The 17,438-nt window shown below is 39.8% G+C and overlaps 1 protein-coding gene across 4 annotated transcripts in view; it reads right to left on the reverse strand.

Moving 5' to 3' along the window:
- Positions 1 to 7,837: 7,837 nt before the first annotated feature.
- CYRIA (CYFIP related Rac1 interactor A) overlaps positions 7,838 to 17,438 on the reverse strand; it is a 97,887-nt gene continuing 88,286 nt past the window's right edge. For all 4 annotated transcript variants that reach the window (XM_074331711.1, XM_074331710.1, XM_074331712.1 and 1 more), the window contains 3 exons: positions 16,940 to 17,066; positions 12,565 to 12,635; positions 7,838 to 10,523 (listed from right to left, as the gene is read on the reverse strand). In XM_074331711.1, the coding sequence (XP_074187812.1) occupies positions 10,460 to 10,523; positions 12,565 to 12,635; positions 16,940 to 17,066 (262 nt within the window). In that variant the 3' untranslated portion in view covers positions 7,838 to 10,459. The remainder of the gene's footprint in view (positions 10,524 to 12,564; positions 12,636 to 16,939; positions 17,067 to 17,438) is intronic.

Here is a 17,438-nt window from a genome sequence, read left to right on the forward strand (position 1 = left end):
GTTCCTCTCTTCAGCCTATTTTTTCCAAGTCATCCTCCTGCCCAGGGGTCAGAATAATCTCTGAAGACATAAATTTGACCATGCCACTTCTTAAAGTCTTTCCATATGTTCCTATCGCCCTCATATCCTTTCACCTTGTCGTCCAGCCTCACCGCTCACTGGGCTCTCATCTTTTATTTCCCCCCTCTGCCCCTCAAAAGCCCATGTGCTCCACGCATATAATGCCCTGATGGTGTCATGCCTTCTTGCCTTTGCACAGGCTGCTGCTTCTAACCGAAAGAGGCACCCTTTCATCCTTGCCCCTTTAAATGTCTCCCTCCAGTCTTCAAAGCTCAGCTGCATCATGAGGACAAACTCTTTGTCATGTTCCATCTCGACCAGGCTAGCTTAGATTTTCCATGTCCCTCACCACAGGCCGTTGTGTTTATCTCTATCTTAGTAATTATCGAATCGAATCAAATGTTATAACACCCCCCACCAGAATGAGAATTCTCTGACTTCCATAACTACATTCTTGGTAATTAGCACATGGTCTCATTCCCAGTATAAATAACTCAGTAACTGAGAAATGAAAAAAAAAAAAGACAAGTGATTGAGTTCCATAGAAGAAATAAAAGACGTTTTCACTGAGAACTTCCTCCCTTCGTCCTTAGGTCAGTGATCTTCACTTATCACTGGGGGAATTTAGAAAGGCTAATTTGACAACCCTTTGAAAAAATCATGCAAGGGAAACTATAATTCCATAGGTGCAGTCTAGTTATCTTGAGGCGACAAAACAAGTTAATAACAGGTAGTTTATGTCAACATGCCAAGCATGGCTGCTTCTCAAACAACCCAGCTCTGTCTAAGGCTAGAATGGGACATTTATTAAAAACACTAGCAAAGTCTGTCAAAGTGAGACTTTCATATCCATAATTCCTACCATCTGTAACATCTTATGTTACATAAGATCCCCAATTACCAGTAGCAGTGTTAATCCATCATCTGTCCTGAATATTTTTAGATGTTCCTTATGCATTTTTACTTAGCTCCCCTTTCTGTTTTTGTAAGTGTATGTTCTTCACTTGACATAATTAATTTTATGCTGACCTTATCATATCAAGGGACTATCCAAAATCCTTTGGGAATAATTTTTCAGAAGTAGTATAGGATATCATAACAAGTTATATTGAAACCAAAGAAAAAATTACAAGTCTCTCAATTAAGGAGAGGAAATCCAGTTTTACTCTCCCATCATATAATATTACAAATATAATTTCTTACAGGGTTATTAATTCTACTTAGATAAGAAGTCACTCTGTAAGTCTGTGGTATTATTTTTAATAATGGAAAGAAAACAGTATATTTTCAGGGAGTTGCTAATGCTCATGGTTTCAGAATGCATCTATTCTATCGATTCTTAATAAGTACTAGAGAGTTATTTATTCTTCAAGTTCCAGTTGGACATAAAACAAAAACCAAAAAACTCTGAGTCAAATAAATATGAGCAATTACTTACCATTGTTAAATAAGAAGGCATAGAACTATACCTGTTTCTTGTGAAATGGTAATAATATCACATGTCCCTAAAGAGAATTGTGTGCCTTGTGAGGTATGAGCTTTTCCTTGATACAAATTTAAAAGCAAAGACTAGATAGTGTACTGCAAAGAGCTTTAAAAGATGAAACTTATTGTTGGCACACTTTACAAATGGAGATGCTTTTATGTGTAACATACAGTACAAGTCCCCAAACCAGACCCCCCAGGCCTACCTGTAATGTCACCAGCGGTTGTGGTGCTCAGTCAGCATGTGCATTGTCAGGGGTCTACCCAGGGGCCAAATCTCTCCACTCTTCTGTTTCCTGGCATCCATGCTTCCAGGCACACATACCCAAACAGACAAATCATATATTTGTCTAATCAAGTATAAAAAGAAGAAATATAAATTCAAAACAATTAATTCAAAGTAAATGGATATATCCACAGGTAAAAAGAAAATACTGAAAATTAAAAGACAATAATTTGTAAAAGTTTTTGCTAAGTATTTCTAAATGTGGATAAAATGCATTATTTTCTATGAACACATACACTACTAAAAACCAAAAGAAATGTATAATGTACATGAACAAGGATCACAAGAAATCAAGAATATTGACAGGCAATGCCTCCCGAAACATGTGGATTGAAATAGTTTCTTAAGCAATTTGTTTTAGATCTTCAAACAACATATAGTTCTCTGCTTTTTTTTAAAGTTTGAGTCTCCTCTCACCACTTTTATTTAACATTGTGCTAAAGGCTTTAAGTAGTGTTATAGGGCAAGAAAAAGAAATAAAAGGGATTCAGAATGATAATGAAAAAGTAAAATTGCCTTTATTCTCAGATAGTCTCTGTTAAACATTTTATAAAATCAAAGAAGACCTAACTAAATGAGGACACTTACAATATTCATGGATCGTAAGACTCAATACTGTTACTATGTTCCTTCTTCTAAGTTAATGTGTAGATTCAAAGAAATCCCAAGGAAATCCCAGCACGATTTTTTTTCAGTAGAAATCAACAAGCTGATTCTAATATTCCAATGGAAATGAAAGGACTAGAATAGCCAAAATTAATTTGAAAGAGAACAAAATTGATTTGTTTTGTTTTGTTTTTCTGCTTTTTTGTTTATGGAACACCAATTAACACATCTGAGAATATATTTCAGGAAACTTGCTAAAAACAGTAGCATGGTACAGACATTGTCAGATATATGGCACAGAAAGCTGCGTGTGGGTTGTGCAGAGAGTTGATTAGAGGAGTGAGGGAATAAAGTCTGAGTGATCTAAGGAAGAGATAATGAAGCTTGGAGTAAATAAAGCAAAACGAGCTGGGAAGAAATTTATAGTTTTTGAGAGATACTTAGAATATTTGTTAGGTCTCAGTGAGCAGCTGGGGGTGGGGGGTAGGGATAAAGAAAAAGGAAGAGTTGTTCCTATGAGTTTGTCTTGATTCTAAAGACATTTTGAGAATGAAAATGCAAGACGATACCTGGGCCTTTCAAAACTGTTTTCTGCCCATGTTATGCGATCTTTAGAAATCTCGAGCCAAAAAAAAAAAAAAAAAAAAAAGCTTTTCCACCTACCTAGCAACTTTATTTTTGGAATGAACATATTACTTTTGATAAGCAGAGTTCTAGAGACAACATTGAACCAACTAACAGGGCGTATAGATTCCAGAACAAAGGATTGTGGACTGTTAGGGCAACACGCCTAGGTTGCTATCCAAGGTGCTGAATTGATGGCTAGTTATCGGAAACTCTGCTTTTGTTGCTCTTCTGCTTCTGATGGAGTAGCAGACTTGTCCCAGACTGAGCAAGACTTCATCTGACTGGCATGGCTGCCCTTGCTAGGATTGGCTGACTCAGGCTTTGATCAAGACAACAGTCTGCTTTCTCAGCTGGACTCCTGGCAGATCAGCTGCAAGCTGCAAGCTCTGCGTCCATGAGGGCTAAAAATATCCTGATAACCTCACTAATCATTAGAGAAATGCAAATAAAAACCACAATGAGATCCCACCTCACTCCGTTCAGAATGGCTATGATCAATAAATCAACAAACAAGTGCTGGTGAGGTTGTGGAGAAAAGGGAACCCTGCTGCACTCTTGGTGAGATTGCAGATGGGTGCAGCCACTATGGAAATCAGTATGGAGATATCTCAAAAAACTGGAAATGGAACTACCTTATGACCCAGCAATTCCACTCTTAGGTATCAATCCAGAGAAATCCAAGATGCTAATTCAAAAAACATATGCACCCCTATGTTTAATGCAGCATTATTTACAATAGCCAAAACTTGGAAACAACCGAAATGCCCATCTGCAGACGACTGGATTAAGAAACTGTGGTACATTTATACAATGGAGTATTACTCGGCTATAAAGAATAAAATCTTACCATTTGTAACGATATGGATGGACCTAGAGAACATTATGCTAAGTGAAATAAGTCAGTTGGAGAAAGACAAATACCATATGATCTCACTTATATGTGGAATTTAAAGAACTGAACAAATGAGCAAAGTAATCAGAAATAGTCTCAGAGATACAGAGAAAAAACTGATGATTGTTAGGAATGAGGGGGATAGGGAGGAGGGAGAAGGGGAAGGGATTAGACAGCATAAATTGGTAACTACAATATTGCCACGGGGATATGAAAGACAGTTTGGGGAATACAATCAATAATGTAAAGATTTTGTAAAGAGGTCTTATTAGGGAGACCTCTTCATGGACGGTGTAGATGCTTGACCACTGCACTGTACACCTGAAGCTGAAGATGAATAACATTGTATGCCAACTATAATTTAATACATGTGTACATATAGTCACGGGATATGGAGTATAACATGGGTAATAGAGTGAATGGAGTTGTAATAGATATGTACGATGCCAGAGGGGCAATAGATTGGAGGAGGGGGGTTATCACTTTATGAGGGGTAAAATGTCTGTTACATTGCTTTGTACACCTGAAATTAATAAAAAAAAATATCTTGACAGGTAGGTAACTATTTCCTCCAGGAATAAAACCGAGCAGCCAGAAGAGTAGAAAATTTGTTACTGTAGATGGTTGTGAGCTGTAAAAATTAATTCTCAGGGATTCATTTGAGCACCCTGAAATTTCCACTTTGCAGGCAGCTTCTATTGGCTACTAGCATATGTTGAACTGGGTCCTCTAAGGGACACGTTTTCTGCTCGCAGGAACTTAGTCTAGTGAAAAAAGCAAACACATGATTTAAAGTACTGCACAGTGGCTTATATTTAGCATCAAATAAATTAAGTGCAGTAGGGACCAAGAAGAGAGAGGATTAACATGGACGGCGATAGTTAGGGAAAGCTTCATAGAGGAAGTAGAGTAAGATCTGGGCATTGATGTATAGGTAGTTCAGATGGACAGTGAGGAAGAGTGTGCGTTAATGACAACATCGTGGGAGTGGAAATGCCCATGGTACCTAATGGAGGTAGTAAATACTTACCTGGTTCAACCTAGAGCTCTCTATTCTCTCATCCTCCCACCTACATGCACATGTAACATCACCACCTTCACACCCCGCCCACAGAGATTACATTATTTCTTTCATACAAAAGGAACAGACTTCTTTTAAATATTTCTTACAAACATTTGGAAGGAAATTCCATAGCTATCACCAAGTACTTTGGTATTTTCTAGAGGCATGCTTCTTCAAGGTGTAAGGAACCTTTGAAAACTAATGGTCCTCAAGTCACGATGTTGAAGACATCAGCTCTTTGGTGGCTTAGGAATGGTTAATAAAATACAACTCCTTACTTGAAACAAAACCTGTCATGGTGCAAACAAGGACAATTAAAAAATGAACAGAGAGTGCAGGCAGAGAAAAGGACGAATCTGGAAATGTGCTATTTGATAGGAAAAACTGGAAGACTTCATAGAGAACAGGCTTGAAGTGAGTTTACAAGAATTTTCAGCATAAAAGACTCTTTTTCCCTAAATTCTGGGACTCAGCTATCATCTCACTTATCATAATTTCAGAGGTATTCTGATGGAGGCATTTTTCAGAAGGTAATTTCAGAACATCCATCTCTAACACTTCCAGGATTCCTAAACTTTGCATAAGAGAAAACAGGCAAGAGAAGAGCTACAGAATAAAAATACACTCTCATATATCTATTGGCCATTTGTATGTCCTCTTTGGAGAAATGTCTATTCAGGTCCTCTGCCCATTTTTTAATTAGATTGTTTGTTTTTTGTTGTTGAGCTGTATGAGTTCCTCATATATTTTGGATATTAGCCTCTTATCGGAGGCAGAGTTTGCAAAAATCTTCTCCCATTTGGTTGGTCGTCTCTTTATTTTGTCGATGGTTTCTTTTGCTGTGAAAAGTTTTTTAATTTCCAATAAACTTTAATTAAAAAAAAATACAGTCTCAGGAATTTGATGTGACCAGGACAGAAAAGCTCCTTCTTTGCAGTTTGACTTTTGAGCTGAAGCAGACAGAATGGCCAAGACGTCTCATTATTTACTAAGAGGTACCAAGTAGGTGTGATCAGCAGAAGTTTTCTACTAATAGAGATCAGGATTTTGGCATTGGATAGACTAATGTACTTAATGAATATGACTAGTTTAAGTAAATTGATCAATATTATTTAGTATTACCTAATCAGTCATTTAATTTATGATGAGTAAATATACTACAGACCTTTCAAACAGCAAACCCCTGAGAATTCTATCTACTCATTGATAACCCAAAGCAGGAAATCAGATGTGAATAGAAATTACAATATTCACCAGGTTTCACGAATGTGGCCAGCTGAACTCCTAATTCCCATCCTTCTAAGAGACCTCTGATTAACAATAAACTTTGTGGCTGGTATGAAGGCTATTCAATACTTCAGTAGCTGTATTCCAATTACATATATATTTCACTCATTTATTTCCTGTCTTTGACTTTCAACACTCCTCTCTCTCTCTCTCTCTCTCTCTCTCTCTCGCTCTCTCGCTCTCTCGCTCTCTCCCTTTCCTTCCCCTCTCCTTCCAGCTCTTGTCCACTTATAATTTGTCCATATGTCAATTTATAGAAACTTTTCTATTCCTATTCATTTCTCTTTATCTTTTGTCTAGGGCATCACTCTTGGGGACTTGGACCCATTGAGAATATACACAATTAGGCCTCAGATGATCAGCTTAAAAGGTGTAGGCATTAAAAGTCATGCTCTAGAACAGTTAGTTTCAATGTCCAATAGTTAAGAGATTTGTGTTAGACCTAAAGTTCCCTGGAAAATGTACTTATATGAAATAGGTTCTTTGCTGATTTTGTCAAATCCTTAAAGTACTACTGTACTCAAACGAATGGTTGAAAGAGCATTTATTAGGGTTTCTTAGCCTCTGTGGACAAGTAAGCCTCATGTATTTCTAGATATCAGTCATGTCTGTTTATTTTATGCTTTTTTTTTCCCTAATGAAGAGTCTTTGCTGAAGTAAATAAGATATAGCTGATACAAAGAGCAGTACATTTTGGGTATTTCACGTTGTGTATAAAGAAACTGAGGCATAGAAAAGTCCAGGAGAGACGGTATGATTTCCTGGTCCCCAGAACAGTTTAGCAAATATCGATGTTTGGCATGTTTCATGACCACGTGCTTATCACCCACTCGACCTTGAACGTCATATAAAATAGACGTGTATTTTTAAATATATGTACCAAACTTTAATTTTCATTTCACACCCAAAACTTCTGTACAAAAAGAGGCAAAGCAGGCAAAAAAAAAATTACAATGACTTTAGCAAAAAACATATGACAGCTTTAAAACAGTGTTGTGTATGCAACAGCCTTTATAAGTGTAGTGGGGCAATTGAGATCCAAAATGTTTGTTTCTTTAAGATAAAATTCCAATATTTATTATTAACATCTAGAAAAACTCACAGCTGTCTAGGATGCAAGATTGAATGAGAAGTCTCTGAATTCTATTGGACAAGAATCCAAAAATTGAGTAGGCTTCATTTTTCTTTTGAGGAAGCATGAAATTGTTTTTACTTAAATGTGATGATGTATCAAAAATTTCAGTTCCCCATTAATATCTTGATATCACGGTGATGACTAGGGGCAAACGTTGATGAAGCGTGATAGGAACTAAAGTTATAATCCAGTATCCAGGAATCTTTTTGGTTGTGAATGACTACCCCAGCCAGAATGAGTCACCCAATTCAAACCTTCATGGCTATTTGTTTTTTCACTTCTCATTCCTGGTGCCCCATGAAAGGTTTCTAAGAACAAAGTTATAATGCCAAAACAGCAGTGCATCAGAGAAATGTAATGTCCAGCTTGTTGCTTGCCCAACAATAAGTATCCGAGTAATGGAAAACACTGTTTATTTGAAAACTATGAGACATCGAATATGAAATATAATTAACATTGACATGGATGCTGCTGCTAGCACTTTCTCTTCTGAACCACTCACGGGTCTTGGATACATGTACATGCAGCACAAAGGACGTGATCGTTCACGACTCCAGGTGCCTAGAGGACAGTCTGTTGAAAGAATGTGTCTCCCACAACAGCTTTGGAGTGGACCCAAGGTCCCTCACCTGTTCTTGATCACAGACAGCCAGTTAACCTGTCCTGCTGATAATCAGAGGCAACAGTTCAGACCCTGGGCTTTTGAGAATCCATGTCCTGGTGAGGCGGCTTTGAGACAAGGTGACCTGGCTAAAATCGGGCAGGCCAGCAGCCCCGCCGTTATGTTTGGTCCCATTTGATAGAAAGTGTCATTAACAGTTATAAATGTGCTCAACTATTTACTCTGCAAGTCTATTCCTCTATGCAAGACTTAATCTCCTCACCTGATAAAGGAGGAGAATGGACCCAATGAGAACCATTCAGTGCCTCTGTATTTCTAGTCTTGACAGTTGTTGCCCAAGAATAACAAGTGGATGCCGAATAGAAGAATGTTTCTTACGATGAATAGTTAATGAATGTGTTCACCCAGTGTTAATCCTGTTTTCTGACTTCCTCTGGGATTTTAGAATCCCTAGGTTTGAAAAGGTCTTGACGGCCATCTAGTGCATTTCTGTTCTGATGAGAGAAACCCCATCCAAGCAGCTATACTGGTTCAGCTTGAAAAGCTTTAAGGAAAAGGGTCTTTCCTTTCTCCGTTGACTGACATTTAGACAGAGACCATGGAATCTGTTCTGCCACTTGACTGGATTTCTTTGTTAGAAACAAAACAAAACAAATGTATGTCTCCCCTTTTCTTGCAGGACTCAAGGGAATGCCAGCTGGACACTAAGGTCTGGAAAGCAATGGTGTGACAGCTCACGTCTTGGGACACTGTGAATGATGCCTAACTCTGATGTACCCAGACCCAACTTCTGGAATTATCATTCACTGGGTAACTCTTCCGGTCTATCAGAAATAGGAAAAAATTATATAGGCCAGACTGAGAATTTATTTTAAAGTATCCAGTCACATCCCATAATATGTATGCATAGGCCACATGGTGAAAAAGAAAGAGCTTGGCGTCAGGAGTGAGGTATCCTGGGTTCTAGTCCTGTATTGGGGTGGATGAAGTGTGAAGGGGCCTGTGTGACTTCATCCTCTGTCTCATTTTCCCATTGGAGATTAGATTTGCAAGATTCCATTTTGAGCTCTGATCTGCAGACAGAATGACTCTAGGCTTTGTCATATCATTATTCCTGATGATAAAGTGGGGGTGATGCTTACTGGACTCGCTAAGGAAGAATGTAGGAGTCAGTTATTCTAATGACTCATAGTCTTATAGGGCTCTTGGAGATTATCTGTTCTCACTGTCCAGTTTATGGATGAGAAAGGTGAGACACAGAGCGCTTAGGTGAAGGTACCAAGATCACGCTGTGCATCAGTGGGGCTAGGACTAAATTCGGGAACCTGGACTAGGCTTTACGCATTGCAACAAGCTAGCAATGCGGTCAGAGAGGAGCTGCCTTTTAAATACCAGATAACCAGAAAACACAGATGTTTTTCTCCCTCCAAACCTGTCCCCTGCCCCCACTTTTCTGGTCATCAATGAAGTGCCCTAGACCTCTGTTGTCACATGAATGGTCCACTGAAAACAAGGCTCCTATTGGGAGGGGCTGTGTGCCCAGCACTCTGCAAATAATTGCACTCTCAGCAAACTTACCCACCATTTCAAAGCCAGAGCCCCATCCCTTGCTCCTGTGGACAGAGAATGAAGCAGAGAGATGACTGTCCTGTTGCCTGTCCCCCCCAACTTGTCCCCCACTTCCAACACAACCACCTTCATCAGCCCACCTATGACAGCACACCTATTTTTGCTTCTCTCCCACTAACTAACTCAAACACAGGTGACTTTCCTCTTGCAAAACTGAAAGCAAACTTAAGAGGAATATACATCTAGACAGAAAGGGAATATGCTGATGAATAAAATACGTGCCAACAGAAAGGTTGCACGTGTGGCTTGCAATCTGAGGAAAGAGAGGGGGTGTGCTGAATTCAAAACACTTGGGTCGGAGTCTCCACATGCATTTGTCTTTTCTTAGATTCCTCTCTCTCCCTCTGTCAGGATAACAGTTGTGTTTCTTGTAGCTGAGCCGACACAGGAAGTCAAATACTTTGTGTTTCTATAACTATACTTCCCAGAGAGATTACACATCTAGAAGTAAAACAATACCACAAACTATTAGCAATTTCTGACTGTTACAGGTGTAGTTAAAGGACTCCAGTAGCGAATTTCAAAGTCTCCAAATTTTGCCTTTGGAGAAGGCAGTTTTGTTTTAGACATCAAAGGTAAGGCTCGCAAGTCAATTTATGCAGCGCTGGGTTGAGTCAGTCAAGATACAAATTAAGGTCCATATATTTCAGTGACAAGAAGGAAACGGTTATGTAAATACACAAGTATTAACATCAATCTGTATTAAATTATGTAAACATATACATCTTCTGAGGTCAGTACATAGATCCTCTTCTTTGAGCAGAGCTTTACTGAAGCATTGCTCGAATCTGTTTGGAAGTTGATTCATCATTCAAGTGCTTTGTAGTGAACCTGGATGGAGAGAAAATTATGGAGTTCGGTGTGTAAATAGTGCTCTGTGAAAGCTTCGATAATGATGTAGCAGCCCATCTTGGGAGACACAGTTAATATTTATAAATCAACCTTAGTCTTGGTTTTTTAGACAGAGAGCCACATTTCAATGCCTAGAGTATTCTCAGACAGATTGAATATTTGATTCTTCCTTCCAAAGGAATTTTGTATTATGGTTATTAAACAAGTGGATCAAATAATCAAATAATGACACAGAAGAAATACAAGCAATCTCATTTTCCAGGGCGGTAGACTTCACATGATGGAGCGCAGAATCTTCTCCATTTAAGCTACCCCTGCTAAGTCATGACTTTAAAAATATGGGTTTGCACAGCAATATTACCCAACATCTAAATATTTATGGTCTTCCGTTTTCCTGGAAGCGCTTATCCTTATTGCCACCACAAGGGGGCACAAATGCAGGTGAACAAACCAAAAAGAAGTGATGCAATCTGCATCCTCTTATTAACCTCGTGTAGAAATAGTTTACGAAAAGGAAGAAAGCAGAATCAACATGTAATACCATCTTGACTGTGTCCTAGGCTCTCTTTCACTTTACTCACACTACCTCTTTGCAGGAGAGGTTATTCGCCTCTATTTTACAGATGACAGAACAGATTCAGAGGGTAAATGACCCATTCCAGATCACAAAGATGGCAACGCACGATTTGTGAACAACCTGTGGTTTCTGACTTGGGTCCAGGTCTGGCTTCCCCAAAGCCTGTGCTCTCTCACTTTATCACAGAGCCTACAGAAACACAAATGCCAGCACTCACAGGGGACCCACAGCCTACCACAGTGCCCTGCTCTCGAAGTCTTGCTTCATGAAATAAAGCCGGAGAGTTCAAAAACTTCAGTAGCTAAAGTCTTCTTACTGAGTATGGAAAGCCAGCTGTCTGAGAAATGGCACCGTTGGAGAAAACCTTGGTTGACCCACAGATTCCGGAAGGCTCTAATACTAATGCTACATCTGTTCTGAAGAATGATGACTTAGAAGCACCACAAAACGGATCAATCTCAGTGTCTAGTTTATTTATCTCATGTGCAGCTCAGTTTCTTCACTTATTAAACGGGGATAATAGATCAGCCTTACTTCTTTGAGTTGTGATAATTAAATGAGACAATGTGACTGGGAGTGGAGTGTAAAACATAAGTGTTGTACATAGGTAGAAGATTATTGATCCATTCCACTTATTTTCATTGAACGCTTACTGCATGCACTACACTGAGGGGAACCAAAGATGAATGAGGCAGCAGGGAAGATAAAGCTTTCAAATTGCAATCCCGTATTGGAATGGCTTATGCACTGGTATGATTTGGCAGATTCCTATAGATGCATCACCGCTAAAAAATGAGGAGCCCTTGCCTGAAGTGGAGTAAGCACATGTATTCTTGGGAAGAGAGGCACACTTGGGGATTTACACAATGTGGAACAGGGTTCTCAGGTTGGCAGCTGCATAGGTGAGTGGCCAGGGAGCTTCTGAACCAACACACACACACATAATGGGTGCCTGAACCCCCAACCCAGAGATTCTAATTCATTTGGTCTGGGTTGGACCCTGAGCAGCAGTGTTTTCATAAACTACCCACATAATTCTCAAGTGCAGCCAGGTTTGGAAACCTCTGGTGAAGGGGGTAAGTGAGACCTGGGAAGCTGCTTCATCTGATGAGTCCCTGCTAACCACAAAGCAGTGTGGCCGGGCCTTAAGCCCATGACCTGCGGGGTCACCCAGGCCCAGGTTTAGGTCTGAGTTTGGCCACCTGCTGTGTGATTTTTGGCAAGTTATTTAAAATCTCTATATCTCAGTCTTCCATCTGTAAAAAGGTGATGGTAAAAGTGATGCTGACCTCAACAGGTTGTTGGGAAGACTAAATGTGTTAAAACGCACAAGGAGTTAAGCCTGGGGTTCCAGCCCTCAATCCCTGTCAGGACAGCATCTAAATTTGCAATGGATCTGAAGGGTTGACTCCCCTGGCAGGTTTACCATGGGGTGGGGCTCACCTGAGGGCATTCAGCAGCCCCTCCACACTGTCCGGGGCCTGTTCCTTCAAAACTTTTATGCAGCCTTTCATCTAGGAGGAGAAAGCACAACATTTTATTAATATCCTAGTAATTCTGTCCGATGACATCTATCCATTGTAACATCTGTCCATAATAATATCACATTATTTTTTCCCACAGAAAGCCAACGTAGAAATGACCAATAGACCTTCCTACCCCATCGGGCCAGTGAGTTGCTCCTCTGGGCTTCTAGAAGCTTCTATGTCAGTTTGTATAGTATACTACAGTTGAATATGTTCCAATTCAATAATTGCAATTAAATATGCAATTGAATATGTTCCATATCTTGAGCCTTTGATCTTCTTGTTTTATACTCTAGAGCCAAGTGCAGGGTTTTCCCTCCAGTTTTATTTAAACTAATTATCATTATTCAGTTCATTGTAACCCTTTTTGAGACCCCACACACACACCATAGTGATATGGTGAGTATAGTTTCCAGGTTGTTGGTTGTGCTCAGTGGAAACTGACGGAATGAATTACAAACCTGATCATTTTCTGCCATCCCACTGCCCAGAATGCTTTTCCTCGTTTAGCTGTTTGATTGGCAAACTCTAAACAAGTTTTTTCAGGCTGAGCTGAAAATCTCCAGTACCAAAAAGCCTTTTCTGACTGCATTACCTTCACAAAGTAGAAAAAAACAAAACTTCTCTGTATTCCTAATAGTACACTGGCATTTATCAGAGAACCTTGGAGATTGCAGTACCCAGATAATTTGTCTTTCTCACTAGACCAGCAGAGGATTGGTAAAGAACAGTGGTGATGAATGTGAAACATGTGGAGGCAGGAGTGGGTTTCATCCATGCTTGTTTGTTTAATGTCCTCATGAACTTAGGCAAGTTTCTTAGCTTTTTGTGCCCCTGGACTATAATTTATTCATAATTTGGGAACAGCATGAAAGCTAAATTTATACAGATCACAATATATTCATAATATGCCCATTTAGACTTGTGTGTGTGTGTGTGTGTGTGTGTGTGTGTGTGTGTGTAAAGGAAGAACCTTTCTGTAAAGAATAAAATCACTCATTTGAAACTCAGATGTTCATACACTATATTAGATTTGGGAACACTAAGGGCCTCTTTTATAGTGGTCACTTATAAACATTTCTGTGGGTATACTTCTGGTATATCAAAAGTTTTTCTTAAAGACCTGACAAACTCTGACTGATGAAGGCAGCCAAAGCACAGAGTTGAGAATCATTTGGGGGTCATGTATAGGCTCATCATGAAAGAATGTCATGGTCAAACAGAGATGTCTATCATGAGTACAGGATGGGATCAAGCTCAGGGATGCAGAGATTTGGACCCTGTCCCAATGGAGCTCATAGTCTAGGGGGAGAAGAGAGACAAATAGCTCATTATTATAGTTCGATATCTATTCTTGTAAAAAAAACATATCAAAGGAGCAATGGGAACATGGATTAGAAAAGGGGTACCCTTTGGGAATTTTTAGTTCTATTTCAGGTTGATTAAAGTCTTGGGTGTGAATAATAAAATGTGGTCAGGGATGTAGTCAGGGATGTATATTTAATGTCGGTTTAACAACATGTTAGGGAGTTAGGGGCCTTTAGCTACAGACAACACACTGGATAGGTGTTAAACACCTAGCAACGTTACTATATGGAAATGGCTCAGAGGAAGCAAAATTGGAGATAGGAGGACCAGTGCGGGCCCTGGAGGGTGTGGAGTGTGAGAGCAGCAGTGGGCATGGAGAATCAGGGAGATGTGCGTCGATTAATCTGAGGCCCCATCCATAAGACTTGGTGACGTGAGAAGATATGGGGGTGAAAAAGAGAGAAAAAGACAATTTCTCAGTCCTGAGAGACAATTCCAGGTGTCTGCCTTTGACACTGGGTTGGAAGAAGGTGAAATACCGGAGACAAGAACCCAAGATGAGGAACAGCTTTGTGGGCAAAAGATTACCTTTGATTTGAGGATGGCCATGTTTCAGGTGGCCAGAGGAGGTGAGGTCTGGAATTCTGGGGATAGTTGGGGCTAGAGACCGGGGTTATGGAGTGACTCCTTATTGGATCGTTCCATAGGATTCTAAGGAAATTAGATGAAAGTGCCATCTAACTCCAGCCTGTTTTTCCTGGCACCCAAGAATAGAATCTATTCTCTCAGTGACACACACCCAGCCTGGGCTTTGGTGATGTTGCTCTGCTTATTCCTTCTGCCTGAGAATTTTCCTTCTTTCTGTCCATTTGGTAAAATCCTATCCCTTCTTCAAAGTCCACCATCACTGTCTGTCTCTGCCTCTAAGCAGCGTGAGTGTCTCCCTCACCTGGATTTCTAGAGCTCACTGTATATCCGTTTTATACTCCAGTGTATGCTCTTCCTCCAAGTGCATGTAACAGTACCCATTTCAGGGCCTTACAGATAAATATTTGTCTTTTCACAGTGGATGCCGATACCCTAAAGATTTATAAACCCAGTGTGTGTCACTGCTGGCTTAGAAGCAGACTGGAAGGAGACACTTATGTCATCAAAGAAGATGGCCCATCAAATGCATGTTGTGTTTGGTAAACCCCAAACTTTCTTAGAGATACGTGCAAACTTCAATATGAATAAGGCTTCCTTAGAGGCCTGCATGAACAAATGAACTTCATCAAGAAGATGTATCATTAGATTTAACATTATGTAATGTTTACGACCTCAACAGAAAGACTCAGTAAATGATAAGCAAGGACAAACTTTTTAAAGGTAACAGCTATAAGAAACAATGGTACCTAGTGCATTTTTAAGTATTGACTCTGTGACAAGTTAACAAATGCTCATGGTAAATGAGAATGACCTATGAGTACCAGGTAATAAACTCAATCCATATTCAAACGATATTCATGGAGTTGTTAATAGAGTTATTTATACTCAGTCTATAATATTAAAGCTAAATACTACAGTTAAAGCCTCACAAAGAGCACAGTAAAAGTATTTATTGGTATGCAAAATTTCCATAATATACTGCTATAAAAATTAAATATCTTTTAAAAATAAAATTTAGAGCAAGGTGTTAATTTGTTAAATATATACACATATAGACACTAACATGAATATAAATAGAAAGGACACATATATGCTAATATATTGACAGTGGTCATCTGTCTATGGTGAGGTGACTTTATTTTGTATCCTATACTTTGTAAAATTTTTCATATTAATATGTATTTTCTTGATAAACAGAAATAATTATATTAAAAATAACAAAGAGTCTGTGAAGAACCATGGCTAGATGTGCTAGGAAGCCAGAACCTCAAAATGAGTAATCCAGGTTGCATTTTTAATTGACAAAATTTCTTACATTCTGCAGACTCGTGGCCCCTCTGGGCATGTAGGCTTTCTGTCTACACAGGACTAAAGCATCAAAGATGCTGTTCTGTACAGACAAATGAGCATAGAGTGGGCAGCACAAACTTATTCATCTCAGATAAGTTAGTGCCAAGAGGTCCTATTCTGTACTTCAGAGGCTTTCAATTACTACATGGGATACGCTACTGGAATGCTACAGGCAAGTGCTGGGCTGACAGGAAGCCTCCCACTATCAACCGGAAATCACTGGCACACCAAAATCATTTGTTTGCGAATCATATTCATTCACGCATTCAGCAAATACTCTATGGAACATTTATTTATTTATAATAGTACCATGCTGTATGTCCCAAGGACACTGCTAGGCACTAAATTAGATGTTAGGTATATAGATAATGGTCTCTGCTCTTGCCGCCACACTAAGTCTGTGAGAGACCTGGAAAATCCAATATGGCAGGTGCTCTGAGGGCCAGAGGAGAAGGAAGGCCCTGATCTGTGCAGGGAACAGGATGAAGGGACACTTGAGGAGTGTCTTAAAGGAATCCACCAATCAGAGAAGAGCAAGGGATCTCTGGGCAGGGAAAAAGGGCTCAAGAGAAGGCATGGGAATCAGGTGAAGCAACTAGTAAGGGTGGTAGCAGAGGAAGTTGGAACGTTGACCATGGTGCCTTGTAATCCAGTGTTTCTCAATGCTTTTCACATTAAGACTCACACAACATTAAAATATATTTATATGGCACTAAGTAAACTGAAGGGGTAGACCGTTCATGTGTTCAGCTCCTCGACAGGCTGAGGGGATCAGCACCTCATGTTCCTGCTAAGCTTTTGAGGTTGGACGTTCTTTTATAAGTGCATGAAAACACTTGACTTCTTGCTATAAGGAGAGCTGCCATCTTGGAGAGATCTCCCAGTGCATGAAAGTGGGAGATGGAGGAGAGGGAAGGAAAAGCAAGGTCTGTTTGGCAACGTTGGTGAACTCTTACTTGGAAAGCACATTTTATGAGTATTCTTACATCAATTTTGGACGTCTTGCAGAAAGCTCCCACAGGGTGGACGTGGTCGTAGAGGATGATGACCCCAACCATCACCCTCATGCAAAACATCAATGTTTCTTCACTCGTGAACCTGCTCCTGTATTCCCTGGAAGAGATGAAATGGCAGCACTGTTACTTCCTGGCCCGAGCACATTCGTTTCTGGCTCCACAGCTGGCTACTTTAGACTCCTCCAATCCTCTCTTGAGAACAATCCCAGACCTGCAACCACTGGGTTAATATGCTCTTATTGAAACCCATGATGATAATTCTCCTTGAATCTATCCAACTAGCAATTCAGTGTGAAAATAAGGTAAATTAGAGGGCAGTAAATTCTCGTCTCTTCTGCCCTTCAGTGAGCCAGCTCATCATGTACATCACACCCCCACCCATCAATCTTGAATATTTTATAGCAGGTCCCTCTGGCTGTCCAAGATTATCGAGAATAATGGCTTCATTATGGAGAAAAAGAATCAAGCT

This window comes from Rhinolophus sinicus, linkage group LG05, assembly GCF_036562045.2.
Source record: "Rhinolophus sinicus isolate RSC01 linkage group LG05, ASM3656204v1, whole genome shotgun sequence".
Lineage (NCBI taxonomy): Eukaryota > Metazoa > Chordata > Mammalia > Chiroptera > Rhinolophidae > Rhinolophus > Rhinolophus sinicus.